Source organism: Lichenostomus cassidix, chromosome 2 (genome assembly GCF_008360975.1).
Source record: "Lichenostomus cassidix isolate B80296 chromosome 2, HeHo_3.0, whole genome shotgun sequence".
NCBI lineage: Eukaryota > Metazoa > Chordata > Aves > Passeriformes > Meliphagidae > Lichenostomus > Lichenostomus cassidix.
Genome location: NC_139482.1, coordinates 11622010 through 11635167, shown reverse-complemented (window position 1 = coordinate 11635167; position 13158 = coordinate 11622010). Strand labels below are relative to the sequence as shown.

Here is a 13158-nt window from a genome sequence, read left to right as displayed (position 1 = left end):
CACATGGAACATTTACAGGATTGGAAGTAAGTCTGTGAGTAGCTCTATGAAATCAAGGGCATCCACCATGAATTAAGTGTTTGGCAGTGACAATAAAATCATCCAAGGAACTTGGTAGCTGTATTCATTCCTCACTCACCAGCACTGCCCAGTCACCACACACACTTCAGTATCCTTCACTCACATAAATGAAGAGGCCTCTGCACTAAATCAGGGTCTTTGTCCTTGTCTGGCACATCTAAATAAAGTTGTGTAGTCCCAAGGGACTGACTGATTTTGCACTGGATTTTTAAAGTTAGAACATGTTTTCTTTTAAGCTTTTCAAGGTAAATTCCATCCTGGCTCATGATTGAAAAAATCCTAATGATATAAAATGGATATTTGAAATTTAACTGCTTTGTATAGCTTGAAGAAAGTCATTAGGGACTAAATTATATCTTCAAGTATCTTCACTAGCTCATTCTTTCATTTTCTTTCATTTGGGGTCTATTAAAATTTTTCCTAACGTTTATTATCCTCCACAGACTACAATAAATTCCCTTCAACTCACATGCCATCCCTTCGTTCCACATGGCTGCTATTAGTGCCAGTAGTTTCCCTTCATCCTGTGTTCCACGGAACAGTCTCCTAAACCACAGCATGTTATTGACTCACCATTTCATTTTAATTCCTGATTAAATATATACTGAGTGAAAACACATTGTCTGTTTTCTTCACTCTGTAGTCTTATCCATTCTTTTTTATGTGGGCTTGACCTTTAGTTCTATTGATGCTTTTTGATACTTGAAATAAAAATTTGTTAGTACAGTTGCAATCTAGAACTAACTGATCAAGTGACACATATGTCATTTTTCTTTTGCCCATTGATAATTGTCTAATGAAAGCCAGAATTCAATCAGAATATAACTTAAACAGCTTTTACTACACTATAGTCACATCTGTGCCATGGCTTTCTTTGATTTGGTTCATTCTTTCCTACAGCAGGATTCTTCAGCCCAGTCAACTAATCACAGACTGACAGCAGTGCAGAAAACCTTACTTATTAAAGTAAAGAGGCATTTCATTTAAGGACCTTTGTATCTCCACCAATTTACATCTGCTATTTCCAGTTGTCCTTCACTGGGAAATACTGCTCATACAAAATAAGGTCCTTGTGCCTCCAACTCCACATGGACAGAGCCAACCTCATCCAGCCTCTGACAAGCCCAGATTTCTCTGACATGACACACAGCTAAAAGGGGGGCAAGTGTAAAATAGAAAGAGTGGATAGTTGCATTTACTGTCACTATGTTTGAAAATAAAATCTTCTCTAAACAGGGAGCGGGTGAGTTAAAAAACACTAATGATTCCCAGAGTTATGTTACCAGGTTATATTTGACTGGAGCCCACACCGCATTTCAGGCCAAAAAATATATTACTCCACAGAACTAAAAGTAGGCTCAAGTAAGGTGTATAATTCACCTACTTAAGAGGGCTCATTTTTTCCCCCTTCTGCATTTTACCTCAGAGGATCTAGTTTTGGCCACAAGTAGGCACAAAACTACCTGCACTATCTGTTGCCTGCAAGGCAATTTTGGATATATATTTACATGTTTGGCCATGTGAAACCAAGTAAAGAATTGCTGATTCAACCAAGTGTGCATAATTATCTGGATTTAGATGTTTTGTGTTTTCAGCATTGGCTTGTTTCTCTAAACATAAAATAATGCTCTAATTGACCTTAGACTTTTTTTCATAGACACAGGAAAACCAACCATGAATGCCAGTTGTTTGTTTAAGGAATATTAATAGTTCATGAAGGGCCAAGGGATGGAAAGTTAGACTGACATTTTCACACCTGCAATCACCAGCTCACAGAAGACAGTAGGCAGAAGAAATACACATTAAACACTTCAGGTACCCTCTGTAGGCAACCAGCAACAGATACAGAAAAAAAGTGGGGAAATGGAAAGAACAGAGCTGAGATTACGACGGAAATATCAGCGGAAAATTAGAAGTCCTTTAATAAAAAAAAACACATTAGGACTGTTTGTTCCATGTGCTGGACACTCCTTTGGAAAGCTAATGACCACAGTTTCTTAAATTATATTAAGACATCCACATCATTGACAAGTCTAGTCTTAAAAAAGCCGGTGCTCTATCATCAACACACAAATAACTAAGTGTACTTACGTGGAATTGGGAGAAGCAGCGTTGGATGGTTCTGGCCAGTAGCATCCACCGTGGTGTTCATCCACGCGAAGATCTCTCTTCGCACAAAGCTCCAGGACCATCACCCAGGTCTGCCTCGGGACCCAGCTCCCCCTCCAAGGTGACAGAGGCCTCCACAGCTGTCCCCTGGGGGACAAAAGGACAGAAACATCTGAGACCTCCTGCTCACAGGAAAGCACAGCCCAGAGTACCTGGAGAGCCTGTGGATGTTGCTCTGAAGCCACATGAGGAAGGTGCTGAAGAGGGTCACAGTTACCCCTGGTAAGGCAGGGAAGGACGAGACACCCCTGCATGGGTCCGGGGGGTCACATATAACCCCGGTCAGACGGATAGGATAGGATACCCCTGACAGGCTGGGGGCTCATATATAACCCCTGGTCAGATGGATAGGATGGGATACCCCTGACAGGCTGGGGGCTCACATATAACCCCTGGTCAGATGGGACACCCCTGGCAGGCCCGAAGGGATCATATATAATCCTGGTCACACGGATAGGATGGGACAGCCCTGACAGGCTGGGGGATCACATATAATCCTGGTCAGACGGATAGGATGGGACACCTCTGACAGGCCTGGGGGGACCACGGTTACCCCTGGTCAGATAGGACAGCCCTGACAGGCTTGGGGGTCACATATAACCTCTGGTCAGACAGATAGGACGGGACACCCCTGACAGGCTGGGGGGTCACATGCAAGCCCTGGTCAGACGGATGGGACACCTCTGACAGGCTGGGGTGTCACATACAACCCTTGGTCACACAGATAGGATGGGACACCCCTGACAGGCTGGGGGCGAGGGGTCACATATAACCCCTGGTCACACGGGACACCCCTGACAGGCTGGGGGGGCACACATAACCCCTGGTCAGACCGATAGGACACCCCTGACAGGCTGGGGGGGCACACATAACCCCTGGTCACACGGATAGGACACCCCTGACAGGCTGGGGGGGTCACATATAACCCCTGGTCACACGGATAGGACACCCCTGACAGGCTGGGGGGGCACACATAACCCCTGGTCACACGGATAGGACACCCCTGACAGGTTGGGGGGGTCACATATAACCCCTGGTCACACGGGACACCCCTGACAGGCTGGGGGGTCACACATAACCCCTGGTCAGACGGACAGCACGGGACACCGCTGACAGGCTGGGGGGGCACACATAACCCCTGGTCACACGGATAGGACACCCCTGACAGGCTGGGGGGTCACACATAACCCCTGGTCAGACGGACAGCACGGGACACCGCTGACAGGCCCGGCACAGCCCGGCCCGGCTCCGCAGCGCCCCCCGCGGCCGCCGCCGGCAGCGCCGCGCGCTCGCCGCTCCCCTCCCCCGCGCGGCCGCCCCGCGCGCGCACACCGCCCCTTCGGAAAAAGCAGCCGCTGCTTCCCCGCTTTATATACCCTGCTAAAAATAGCCTGCCGCCCGGCCGGCCAATCAGGAGGGAGCGAATTTCGAATCGGGCCAATGGCGGGAGCCGTCACGGCCGGGCTCGGTCACGCCAGGAGGAGCCGCGATGTCTGCCGCGCGGCGATTGGGCGGCTCTGACGTCATCGGCACGCGGGTCGCGGGGCGCGCGGCGGGGATTGGGCGGCGGCGGCGGGCGGCGCGCCGGGATCACGCGGGGCGGGGGCGGGCGCGGGGGCGGGGCGGCGGCGCGGCCGGGCAGAGCTTTGAATAGGGAAGTTTTGCGGGGGGCTCCGCTCGCAGAGTCCGCGCCGTGTTTGCAAATATTGGGGCCGCTCCTGCGCCAGGTCCGCCGGCCGCGGGAGGGGGGACAGCCGCGCGCCCGCCCCGGGAGACGTCCTGCCCTGCTGTGCGATTAAACTTTGCATGAAACTTTGGGTCTTTTTTCCTCCCCGAGCTCCTCAAGGAATTAATATATATCTCTATATATACAATTTTTTTTTTCTTTTTTTTCATCTCTGGAGGAAGGGGGGGGGGGCTTGGAAACTGAGAGCAGAGGTTGACACCCCCCCGCACACACCCCGCAACCCCTGCACATAAAGGAGGCATCTGTATTTTTGGTAACCAGCACTGACTTTGTTGTTGCAACTTGAGACATGGATGTTCTCCCAATGTGCAGCATCTTCCAGGAACTCCAGATTGTGCACGACACGGGTTACTTCTCAGCCTTGCCGTCCCTGGAGGAATATTGGCAACAGGTAAACGAGGATGTCGATGTTGTTGTTGTTGTCGGGGATTTTTTTTTTAAGCCGTATTAAAGGATGAGCGGATTTAAGGAAAAAAAAAAAAAGGCAAAAAAAAAAAAAAAATCAAGCCCAAGTGTCAGCGAGGAGTTTGGGGAGGATTCAGCACAAATGTGTAGCGATGTTTTGAAGCAGGTGTTTCGGCTTTGAGCAGACGGCTGTCTGGGGGGAACAGTCCCGAGGCGGATGGAAGGAGCTGTGCATTCCCGTCTCTCCTTGTCTACCGCCGGCCGCGCCGGGGGCTGTCAGCTCCGCAGCCGCGCACAGCCGCGCTCGCTGCACACCGAGTCCTGGCAAAACTTTTGCGCTTGTACCGGGTCCAGACTCCACAGCTGGGTCTTGTCATCCGAGCTCCCTGCCTTGGCCAAGGGCTGCTTTGCGCCCTGTGCTGTGGGTTTGTGCTTTTTTTTTTTTTTGCTTTTTTTTTTACTGGTGTTGGTATTTTTCTTTTGGTTTTTTTTTTTTTTTTGCAAATTTATGCTATTATGGTTTTTGTTCCTGGCGACGATGGGGAAAAAGCCCTCCAGGAGCGTGGGTACACACGTCTGTGTGTGTGCATGTGTATGTTCGTGCATAGAGCGTGGCTGTTCCCAGCGCAGGCAGCTTTGTCGAGCCCGTGAGTTGTCAGTCAGTCATATGACAGCGATCCCCTTGTGCTAATTGCCCTGGCCGGGAAGGGAGAACAACCGAGGCTCCTTCCCTTTAGTGGACATATTTTTTTTTTGCTTTATTTTCCCCGTGTTTCTCTCCCTGCCGCCATGCGAGCAGCGGGACGGCGGGTCTGACAGCCCCGCGGGGCTCGGGGCAGCGCTCGCCGCTCCGCTCGCTGCTCAGCCCGGCCGCCGCATCAGATACCTGCTGCCTTCGCAGGGGCACCACCCAGCCTTTCCCAGAAGGTTGAAATGGAAAGTGTTAGAACCTTCACATGCCTACTAATTGTATGCGATGACTTGGTTTCTTTTTTCCCCCTTCCCTCCCCCAGCTCTCATTTCAGAGCGGCAGCTCCATAGTACGTGATTGAAATGGAGCTAAGTAGTTTCCTTCAGGCGTTCGGGCTCTTGGCGAAGCGCCAGCCCTCGTTCCCAGTAGCCTTCAGAGGCATTTCAACTCGAAGAGAGCTTCACTCCGCTCCCCCTTACTAATCTACCTAATGAGGAATTTAAATTAGCCGGGAATATGAAAGTTTAACAAGATCTTAATAAATGCTTTTTTCGCTTGTTTTCACGGAAAATCAAAGCACTATTGTGCCGTCCCTGTAGAAACCCCTTTTTGTTTTTAACTGTGTTGCAACCCAGTTCCCTAATTACAGACAAATACATGAATACCGTGTGCAACAGTGGGTTTGAGAGTTGTTTAGGGTTCTGATTTTTTTTTTTTTTGTCCGATTTTTGCCTACACCCGGAGCCTGAGCAGAGCATGTGACCCAGTTTAGTGGAGCGGTGCTGGGGGAGAAAGGAGCCTGCTCCCATGGCGGCTCCGCAGATGGAAAGGGGCTCTGGGGGAAATGTGTGCCGTTTGGGACCAGGTTTTGCTACCAGGCTTGGAAAAGATGATCTTTCTAAAATAAGAAGTGTTTGGTTTGGAAACCTGGTGTGTCCGTTTTCTGTGTAAAGCTTCCATATGGATAATTTCCTATAGTGGAAAGAATAATCTCAAAACATCAGCTTGTTGCCATAACAGTTCACATTCTTTTTTTTTTTTTTTTTCCTCTCTCTAAAAATGGATAGAAAGTCAACAGGGTGAATTGAAATTGAAACCCACAGTTTCACCCGTTTAGGGTGGTTTTGTTTTTTGTTTTGTTTCATGGAATCGAGGGGAATGTGGCTGGGGGGAAGTTGTCCATGTACATGTACATTTGCAGAGTACTTTCTTGGCAGATGGTCACGGTTTTTAAAGGAAGTCTCCTTTGGCATTGCGTGAAAGAAAGAAAGAGATGACTCATACAGTTGCACTCTTGGCCAGTAGATAAAGTTCTTGTTCATTGTGGGACTCCCAGCAGGACCTCAGAGTAATTTCCCGTTTTGCATCCTATAGAACAGGACATTTCTATTCTGGAACTTTTTCCCCCCCCCTCTCCTCTGTTGTTGAAGTTCTCTATGTTCCTCTGAACACGCATGGGAGCAGTTTGAGTTATGTGGTGTGCATGCCAGTGCGCTTGGAAATGACATTCTTTGAAAGTCGAGTGTGCTGTGTTCTCATGCACAGGAAATGGGAGGATGTCTGCTGCTCCATTGATGTCCCCAAAAGACAGGCCGGCAGCTCTGCAGCCATGCTGAAATGTGGCTTTGTTTTCTGACACAGGGTTTAGGTTTTAACTGGGTGTCAGAGCACCTTGTGTTCAGTTGGGTCATTTAAGCCTCATGTTTGTGTGAGAGAAACACAAAACAACTTGAAATTAGTCAAGGTGCAAGAGCGAAGTGTGGGTATATGTTGTGGCTCTCTATGGTCCTTTTCAACATCAGCCTACTGAAAACACATATTTTATGATGAGAGTGATGATAATTTGACTGAGTCATTAGAATGCTATTTTGGAAACCAAAGCTGACTTGCACCTTCAGCTGTGTGTTTGAACTCCTGCCCAGGTCTCAAAAACTGATTTCTTTTCATCGTAACAGTCACCTAGTTACAGCTTGAGGAGCTGAGGAGCCTTTAATTTGTTTTGAACCTAGAAACCTCAAATCGAACGTACTACATTCCTGCATGCTTTTTGAAGTGTAAAATAATTCGGTTTATTTTTAAGCAGGCCTGTAACTTTTCTTTCTTTTCTTCCTTCTCTTTTCACCTAGACATGTTTGGAGCTGGAACGGTATCTTCAGAGTGAACCATGTTATGTTTCTGCATCTGAAATCAAATTTGATAGCCAAGAGGATCTCTGGACCAAAATTATTCTGGCACGTGAGAAAAAGGAGGAATCTGAACTGAAGAACACATGTGTCCCAAAAGAGGACAATCTTGCTTGTCAGAACTTAGAGACCAACAGTTTGAATTCTGACGTGAGCAGTGAATCTTCAGACAGCTGTGAGGAGCTCTCGCCCACGACAAAGTTTACCTCTGACCCTATAAGTGATGTTTTAGCCAGTTCAGGAAACTTGAGTTCATCTGTCACCTCCACTCCCCCTTCGTCTCCTGAGCTGAGCAAGGAGCCTTCTTCCCAGATATGGAATTGTACGCTGGGTGAGTTGCATTCACCGGGGAAAATCCGTACCGGTACCACTGGAAAGACTGCAGAAAAAGGTACACCCTCCAATGGTGACACCTCGCCAGATGGCAGAAGGCGTGTTCACAGGTGTCACTTTAACGGTTGCAGGAAAGTTTACACCAAAAGTTCACATCTGAAAGCACATCAGCGCACTCATACAGGTTAGTAACCCTATGCTTATTAAGAGCTGGCAACTGCTGGAGGGAATCCCCCTTGGTGGTGGTGGTGGTGGTGGTGGTGTCACAGTGTTACTCAATCACTGGGTGGTAGCCCAGGTTTGGAGAGATGATGTAATAGCAGTAGAGGCTTACCAGCATGGACGACATCACTTCCTCATTCCCTCTGTGAGCGAGGGCAGTTGATGGTGGATTAGGCTGCTGTCATAGCTAATAGGGGCCACTTGACTAAGCAGGCAGTAGTTGGGAAGCTGCAGCAGCTCGTGGTGTTCAGGAGCAAAGGGCCAACCAAAATAGGTGCCAGGCCTTTCCTGACCATTATTTTTAAGGCAAAAGGGAGCTATGACTTTATTGCTAAAAAAAGGAATGTATATCCAAAAACCAGTCAGATCATTGAATACTGTAAGAGCTTGTTTTTATGCTTCGGTCCACATTGGGTCTATTTTATCGGACATATCAAGGGCTTGATTATATTAAGTGTAGCTATATTTGTAAGTCATTTAACACTTATGTGTGCCATTGTTATCAGCAAAAAATCTTGGAAAGCCGCAGTGTGGTGTTGTCCTTCTGACGCATCTGCCCAATTGAACTTAAAAATGTACAATCTACTGTATAATTTGATCCCAAATTACTGAGCAACAGCATTTATTGTTATGAAACCTGAACTAAAAATAACAATTCTGTGTGTTATTGGAAAAGAAAGTGAGGAAGATAGACACTTCAGGGCTTTTATAAATATTTTATGGTTGAAGTAGCGTGCTGATGTGCTAGTTTGAGCATTATTATTTGACATCTCTTTATGACAGCAGTTAGGTGTATAGAGCTGTCCCCGGCTCAGTAGTCATGGCTTAATGTGAGGAACTGGCATGGTGTTCTTGGTGCACCAATCCAAACACCTATATGGATGGTTGGGGTTTTTTTTTTCTCCCCTAAGATGTGGGAAAGAGAATTCAAGGAAAAGATTCTATTTTGACTCATGAGCTCAGCATTTTGTGGCTTTTATGGGAAGTCTGAGCAAGCTAGGGTGCTCCCATTGTCGTGCAGAAGTCAGATAAAACAGGGTTGTTTGAAGAGAAAAAAACAACTTCCACTGAAACCGTGGTTGTTGAGCAGACATAAATAGCTGCCAGGCTCAGAAGTATTGCAGAACTGGTGTTCTGTCTGGTTGGGAACGTTCCTGTGAATGGAAGTGGTATTTCTTGAATGCTGAAATAGCAGTGTTCAAAGTGGTGTGCTGGCTTTTCCAAGAATAAGTGGCTCAGCAGAAAGGAGGTTGCATGTTATGCAGATGAGTGAGTGACAGAGGACTTTGATGCAATACAGTAGCCTAATTGCATTTTGGAGCCTAGCTGTGCTGTCTTTAATCACCTTTATGAGGTGAATGGTACCTGTTTGGGAGTAAGCCTGCCATTACCGATGAACAGGAATGGTAGAAGGCTGGATTCCTTTGTTTCCTGGGATCCTGTTTAATCACTGGGGTTTTTGTTATTTTTCATAAGAATGAGATTATTTGATGTGCTGTTGCAGCAAGATAGTTAAGGAGGAATCATGTGGATGAATTTTGTGAGCTTTCTTTGCTTACATGTTCTGAAGCATTCAGATAGGTTAAATGAAATTGTCTGTCTTTGGGGGAGTGGAAGAGGTTTACATAGAAAATGATAGCACCTGTCTTTGATTGAAGTCATGACTAACATGTAATCTGCTTTCTTTGTAGGGGAAAAGCCTTACAGATGTTCATGGGAAGGGTGTGAGTGGCGTTTTGCAAGAAGTGATGAATTAACCAGACACTTCAGAAAGCACACTGGTGCCAAGCCTTTTAAATGTAGTCACTGTGACAGGTATGTGACTGAAATGCACCCTTTTAAATAGTTATTTTTAATGCTTGTTGGAAAGCCAGTCTAGGCTGCTTTTCACCTGTGTAAGAATTATTCAGGAACACAACCATGTCTGGTAGTTTTAAGGAGCTACTGCATATTTAAACTAGAAAAACCCTTCCATTTTACCAATCGTTGGGAAGTGCTTTGCAGCCTGATGCTGCAGATGAGAAGTCCGCAGTGTTGCCACCCATCTGCGGAGCTCCTGGGTGCCCACAGACACCTTGAGCACCCCGTGTATCCCGGGAATGCCAAATCCCTCCTCCACCAGCTGTGTTTTGGCGCAGCAGGGCGAGGGGAGGTGCCTGAGCCGCGCGTCGCGTCGCGTGTGCCGGCGGCCGTGGGCTAACGCGCAGCCTCGCTCTTGCCTTGCAGGTGTTTTTCCAGGTCTGACCACCTGGCCCTTCACATGAAGAGACACCTCTGAATGGGGCAAGAGGTGACTCCTGCGGGCTAAGAGGCGTCAAGGTTGAAGAGCCTTGAGCAGAGGGATGCGTGTTCCAGCCAAAGCATGCCATTTTGCACCCTACCCAGTTGCCTCCAGGACCTCACTTCCTTGAAGGTCTTTTGAGGGCTAATAAATCATGTAAGAACGGCATAGCAACCGCGGTGTGTGATGTTTGGGGTTTCCTGGACTCATACACTGGTATCTAACCTTCTGAGTGGCTCCTAAGCCTTTGCCGTGAGCATGTGCACTGAGAATGTTAATGATTGGGCGACTGTATGCGATGAGGATCTCTTGATGACTGTATGTTGAGGCACATTTTTTTTCTTGTGGTTGTTTTATACCTGTAAGAGAAAAAAAATAGTCTGAATGTCTTGTATGTGAGGAATATCTTGTGAGATGGGACGACCACCAATCATTTCCAAGGGGTGGGGGGAGGGATGTCTGCACCTTTCTAGAGGGAAAAACTGAGAGGGGAAAGAGGGGAATAAAAAGAGTCAGGATGCCAGAATGGAAATGGGGGACCTCCCTGTTCCTGTGTGAGAGGAGCTTTAGGTGTCTGGTGCAGCTATTAAACGTGCAATGTGTCAAGTAGCTTGTTTTACTTGCTACAGAGCTCATTTGTAATCCATTGTATAAGCTGTGTATTTACAGATGTAACACAACTATAACTTTTCATTATAATACAAAGGTTATTGCATGGTTCTGGGGAACTATATGCTTTTCCGTTCTTTAATCAGGACTGCAGTTTTGATTCCAGTTAAGAGCAGCTAAAATACAATTGGTCTAATGTTACATGATGTATGGAACATGAATAATTTTTTGTTGGGTGGATAAAACCACTATTGGTTAGAAACTGATTTTTCTCATGCAGCTAATTTTTCTCTTATTTATGCCTTGAGGACTAACTTCTGGTTTTCTAGCTGTTAATGCACTGTTGACCTTAATAATGGTGCCTTATGCAAGTGACCTTCTCTTGCAGGGGGTCTTATACAGGGGTATGGGTGATGCATGCTTTATTAAGGCTCTCTTTTCACCTGGCATTGTACTGTATCAAATGTATAATATGAGGGGAAAAAAAGGTTACTTCCAGGGTCCTCCTTCACAAAGACAAATATAGAGAAAAGTCATTCATGTCAGTACAGTATTTGTTTAACTTAGACAATTTGACTGTGTTACAGTATAATGCATATGCCAATTGAATACCTGACCAGTTCTGCCACCTTGAGACTTTTTTTATATTGACCTTGCACAACAACTGTGTATATACACACCCCAACTGTACTTAATATGTCAAGTTTTCATACATATTAAAGATACAGAAGTATTAAAAGATGTATTTGCTTAAAAGGCACAAGTTTCACATCTATATATCTAGCTATCTGTTGGTCATACAGAAAGAAACTATATTACTTTTTTTTTAAAAGTGGGCAGAAAAATAATTGTGTATGTATATTTGTGTGTACAGTCTGTGTATGTGTGTATATATATAGATAATATATAAATATTTTTTGTAAAAGGAAAAAAATTAGAACACATAGCTAGAAAATGCCACAGCCCATCAAAATATTCCCTCTCCCCCCTCCCTTCCCTGCAATACGGTCATTAAGGAGACAAAGAAATGAAAGATACAGTTAATTAAAATCTAGCATTTTTAGAGGCTTTACCTTTAGCTTAATGGTATGCTAAAGGCTTTGTTGGCATTCAGTCCTTCTCAGACTGCTGACTGTGTTTTGTAGTTATTAGGTTGTCTGGAATAGCATATCTGTGGCCATTTAAGAATGATATGAACCGAATATTGGCATGCTAAAAGAATATTAGCTGTGTGCAGAAGAAGTACACTCGGGTTTTGGCCTTCCAGCTTATTGGAGGACCTGTGAGTGAGCTAGTTGTTGTGGTGGTTGAGCTCTAATTTTACATAGTTCAGCTAAAATAAAGACTGTTTTTTCCTAGAGTAGGAATAGTCTGTCCAAAACCAGTTTTGTTCTGTTTTTTTTAAACCAGTTCACTACAGTTGAAGCAATGAAACATGTGACCTGTTTCTTTTACTGTTAATTATCAGTCTTGCTTACTCTGCTAATATTTTGGTATATCTTCCTGGAAATGTATGTAGATAAGTGGTTTAAAAAAAGTATATGCAAGTTATCTGGTTCTGTGGAGCACACAGGCTTGAATCATTCTCATTTCATTTTTGGTTTAAATTGCCTGAAAATGCACTTTTTTTTTTCTTCTCCCAAACAAACAAAAATATTCCAGAAAATGGATATCTATTTACATTTGGGTTTTGTTGTGTTTTTAACTCCTTGTTTGCATTGTCCTTGGCTTAGCCGTAATTCTTATAAACAAGAAATTAAAAAAAAAAAATTTAAAAAAAAAGCAAAAACAAACAAAACACCAACCCCAAACAAAAAAAATCTTGCACTGGCTTGTCTCAATTGTGAAATACCATCAGACTTGTGTGGATGGGGTGGGGCTGTGTGCCATATGTCAAATGCCTGTAATTTTCTTAATAAGCAAGTACATTTTGTTCAGGTGATAACTGAGCCTCAATCAAGCTGAAAAATAAAAAAAAAAATAAAACATTTTTGCTTGAAATTTAAGAAGAAAAAGTTTCTATTAGTGAAATTTCTTTTTTTGTTTTTGAAGCACCCTGTTATCTAAAGAATCTCTTTGTAAGATTTTTGTAAAAATTTTGTTTTACAAGATTTTATTTGAAATTGTTTTTTGCAAGATTGTTATATTTCTGTATGAATGTATTTTTTATTGGAATAACATAAAAAGAAGTTCTTATCAGCATCACGTGTCTGCTTTCATCTTTCTCCTCTCTTAAGTCCTACACACCAAACAATGTCAAGTACTACGTTGCTGCTTTGTCTTGAGTCACACCTGGTCATGGGTTACAAACACCTTTGGGTCAGGTCACTTTGTGGAAGGCAAGCCCTGTTGGGAAAATAATTTTGGCAGGAGAAACTAGAAGTTCTTCCAGCTCTGAAAAGCTGCTCTTGACTCATCGTTTGTCTCAGCGGAATAA

General features: G+C 45.0%; 1 protein-coding gene and 1 long non-coding RNA gene across 3 annotated transcripts in view; one reads left to right on the top strand and one right to left on the bottom strand.

Annotated features, from left to right (window-relative positions):
• Positions 1-3765, bottom strand: part of LOC146440812 (uncharacterized) — a 51450-nt gene extending 47685 nt beyond the window's left edge. For both annotated transcript variants that reach the window (XR_014849674.1, XR_014849673.1), the window contains exons 1-2: positions 3627-3765; positions 2173-2337 (exon numbers count right to left, since the gene is read on the bottom strand). This is a non-coding gene — a long non-coding RNA (uncharacterized LOC146440812). The remainder of the gene's footprint in view (positions 1-2172; positions 2338-3626) is intronic.
• Positions 3766-3873: 108 nt separating this feature from the next.
• Positions 3874-12923, top strand: KLF6 (KLF transcription factor 6). Its single transcript, XM_085050336.1, has 4 exons — positions 3874-4388; positions 7220-7793; positions 9523-9646; positions 10058-12923. Exons 1-4 carry the CDS (start codon positions 4287-4289, stop codon positions 10107-10109), a joined length of 852 nt encoding a protein of 283 aa, XP_084906462.1. The 5' UTR covers positions 3874-4286; the 3' UTR covers positions 10110-12923.
• The last annotated feature ends 235 nt before the right edge of the window (positions 12924-13158 follow it).

Excerpts from the sequence above, each read along its gene's own strand:
- KLF6 (XM_085050336.1), top strand. The coding sequence starts at position 4,287 with ATGGATGTTCTCCCAATGTGCAGCATCTTCCAGGAACTCCAGATTGTG. Across the intron at positions 7,794-9,522 it reads ACATCAGCGCACTCATACAG|GGGAAAAGCCTTACAGATGT; the intron begins GTTAGTAACCCT and ends CTTTCTTTGTAG. Across the intron at positions 9,647-10,057 it reads AAATGTAGTCACTGTGACAG|GTGTTTTTCCAGGTCTGACC; the intron begins GTATGTGACTGA and ends CTTGCCTTGCAG.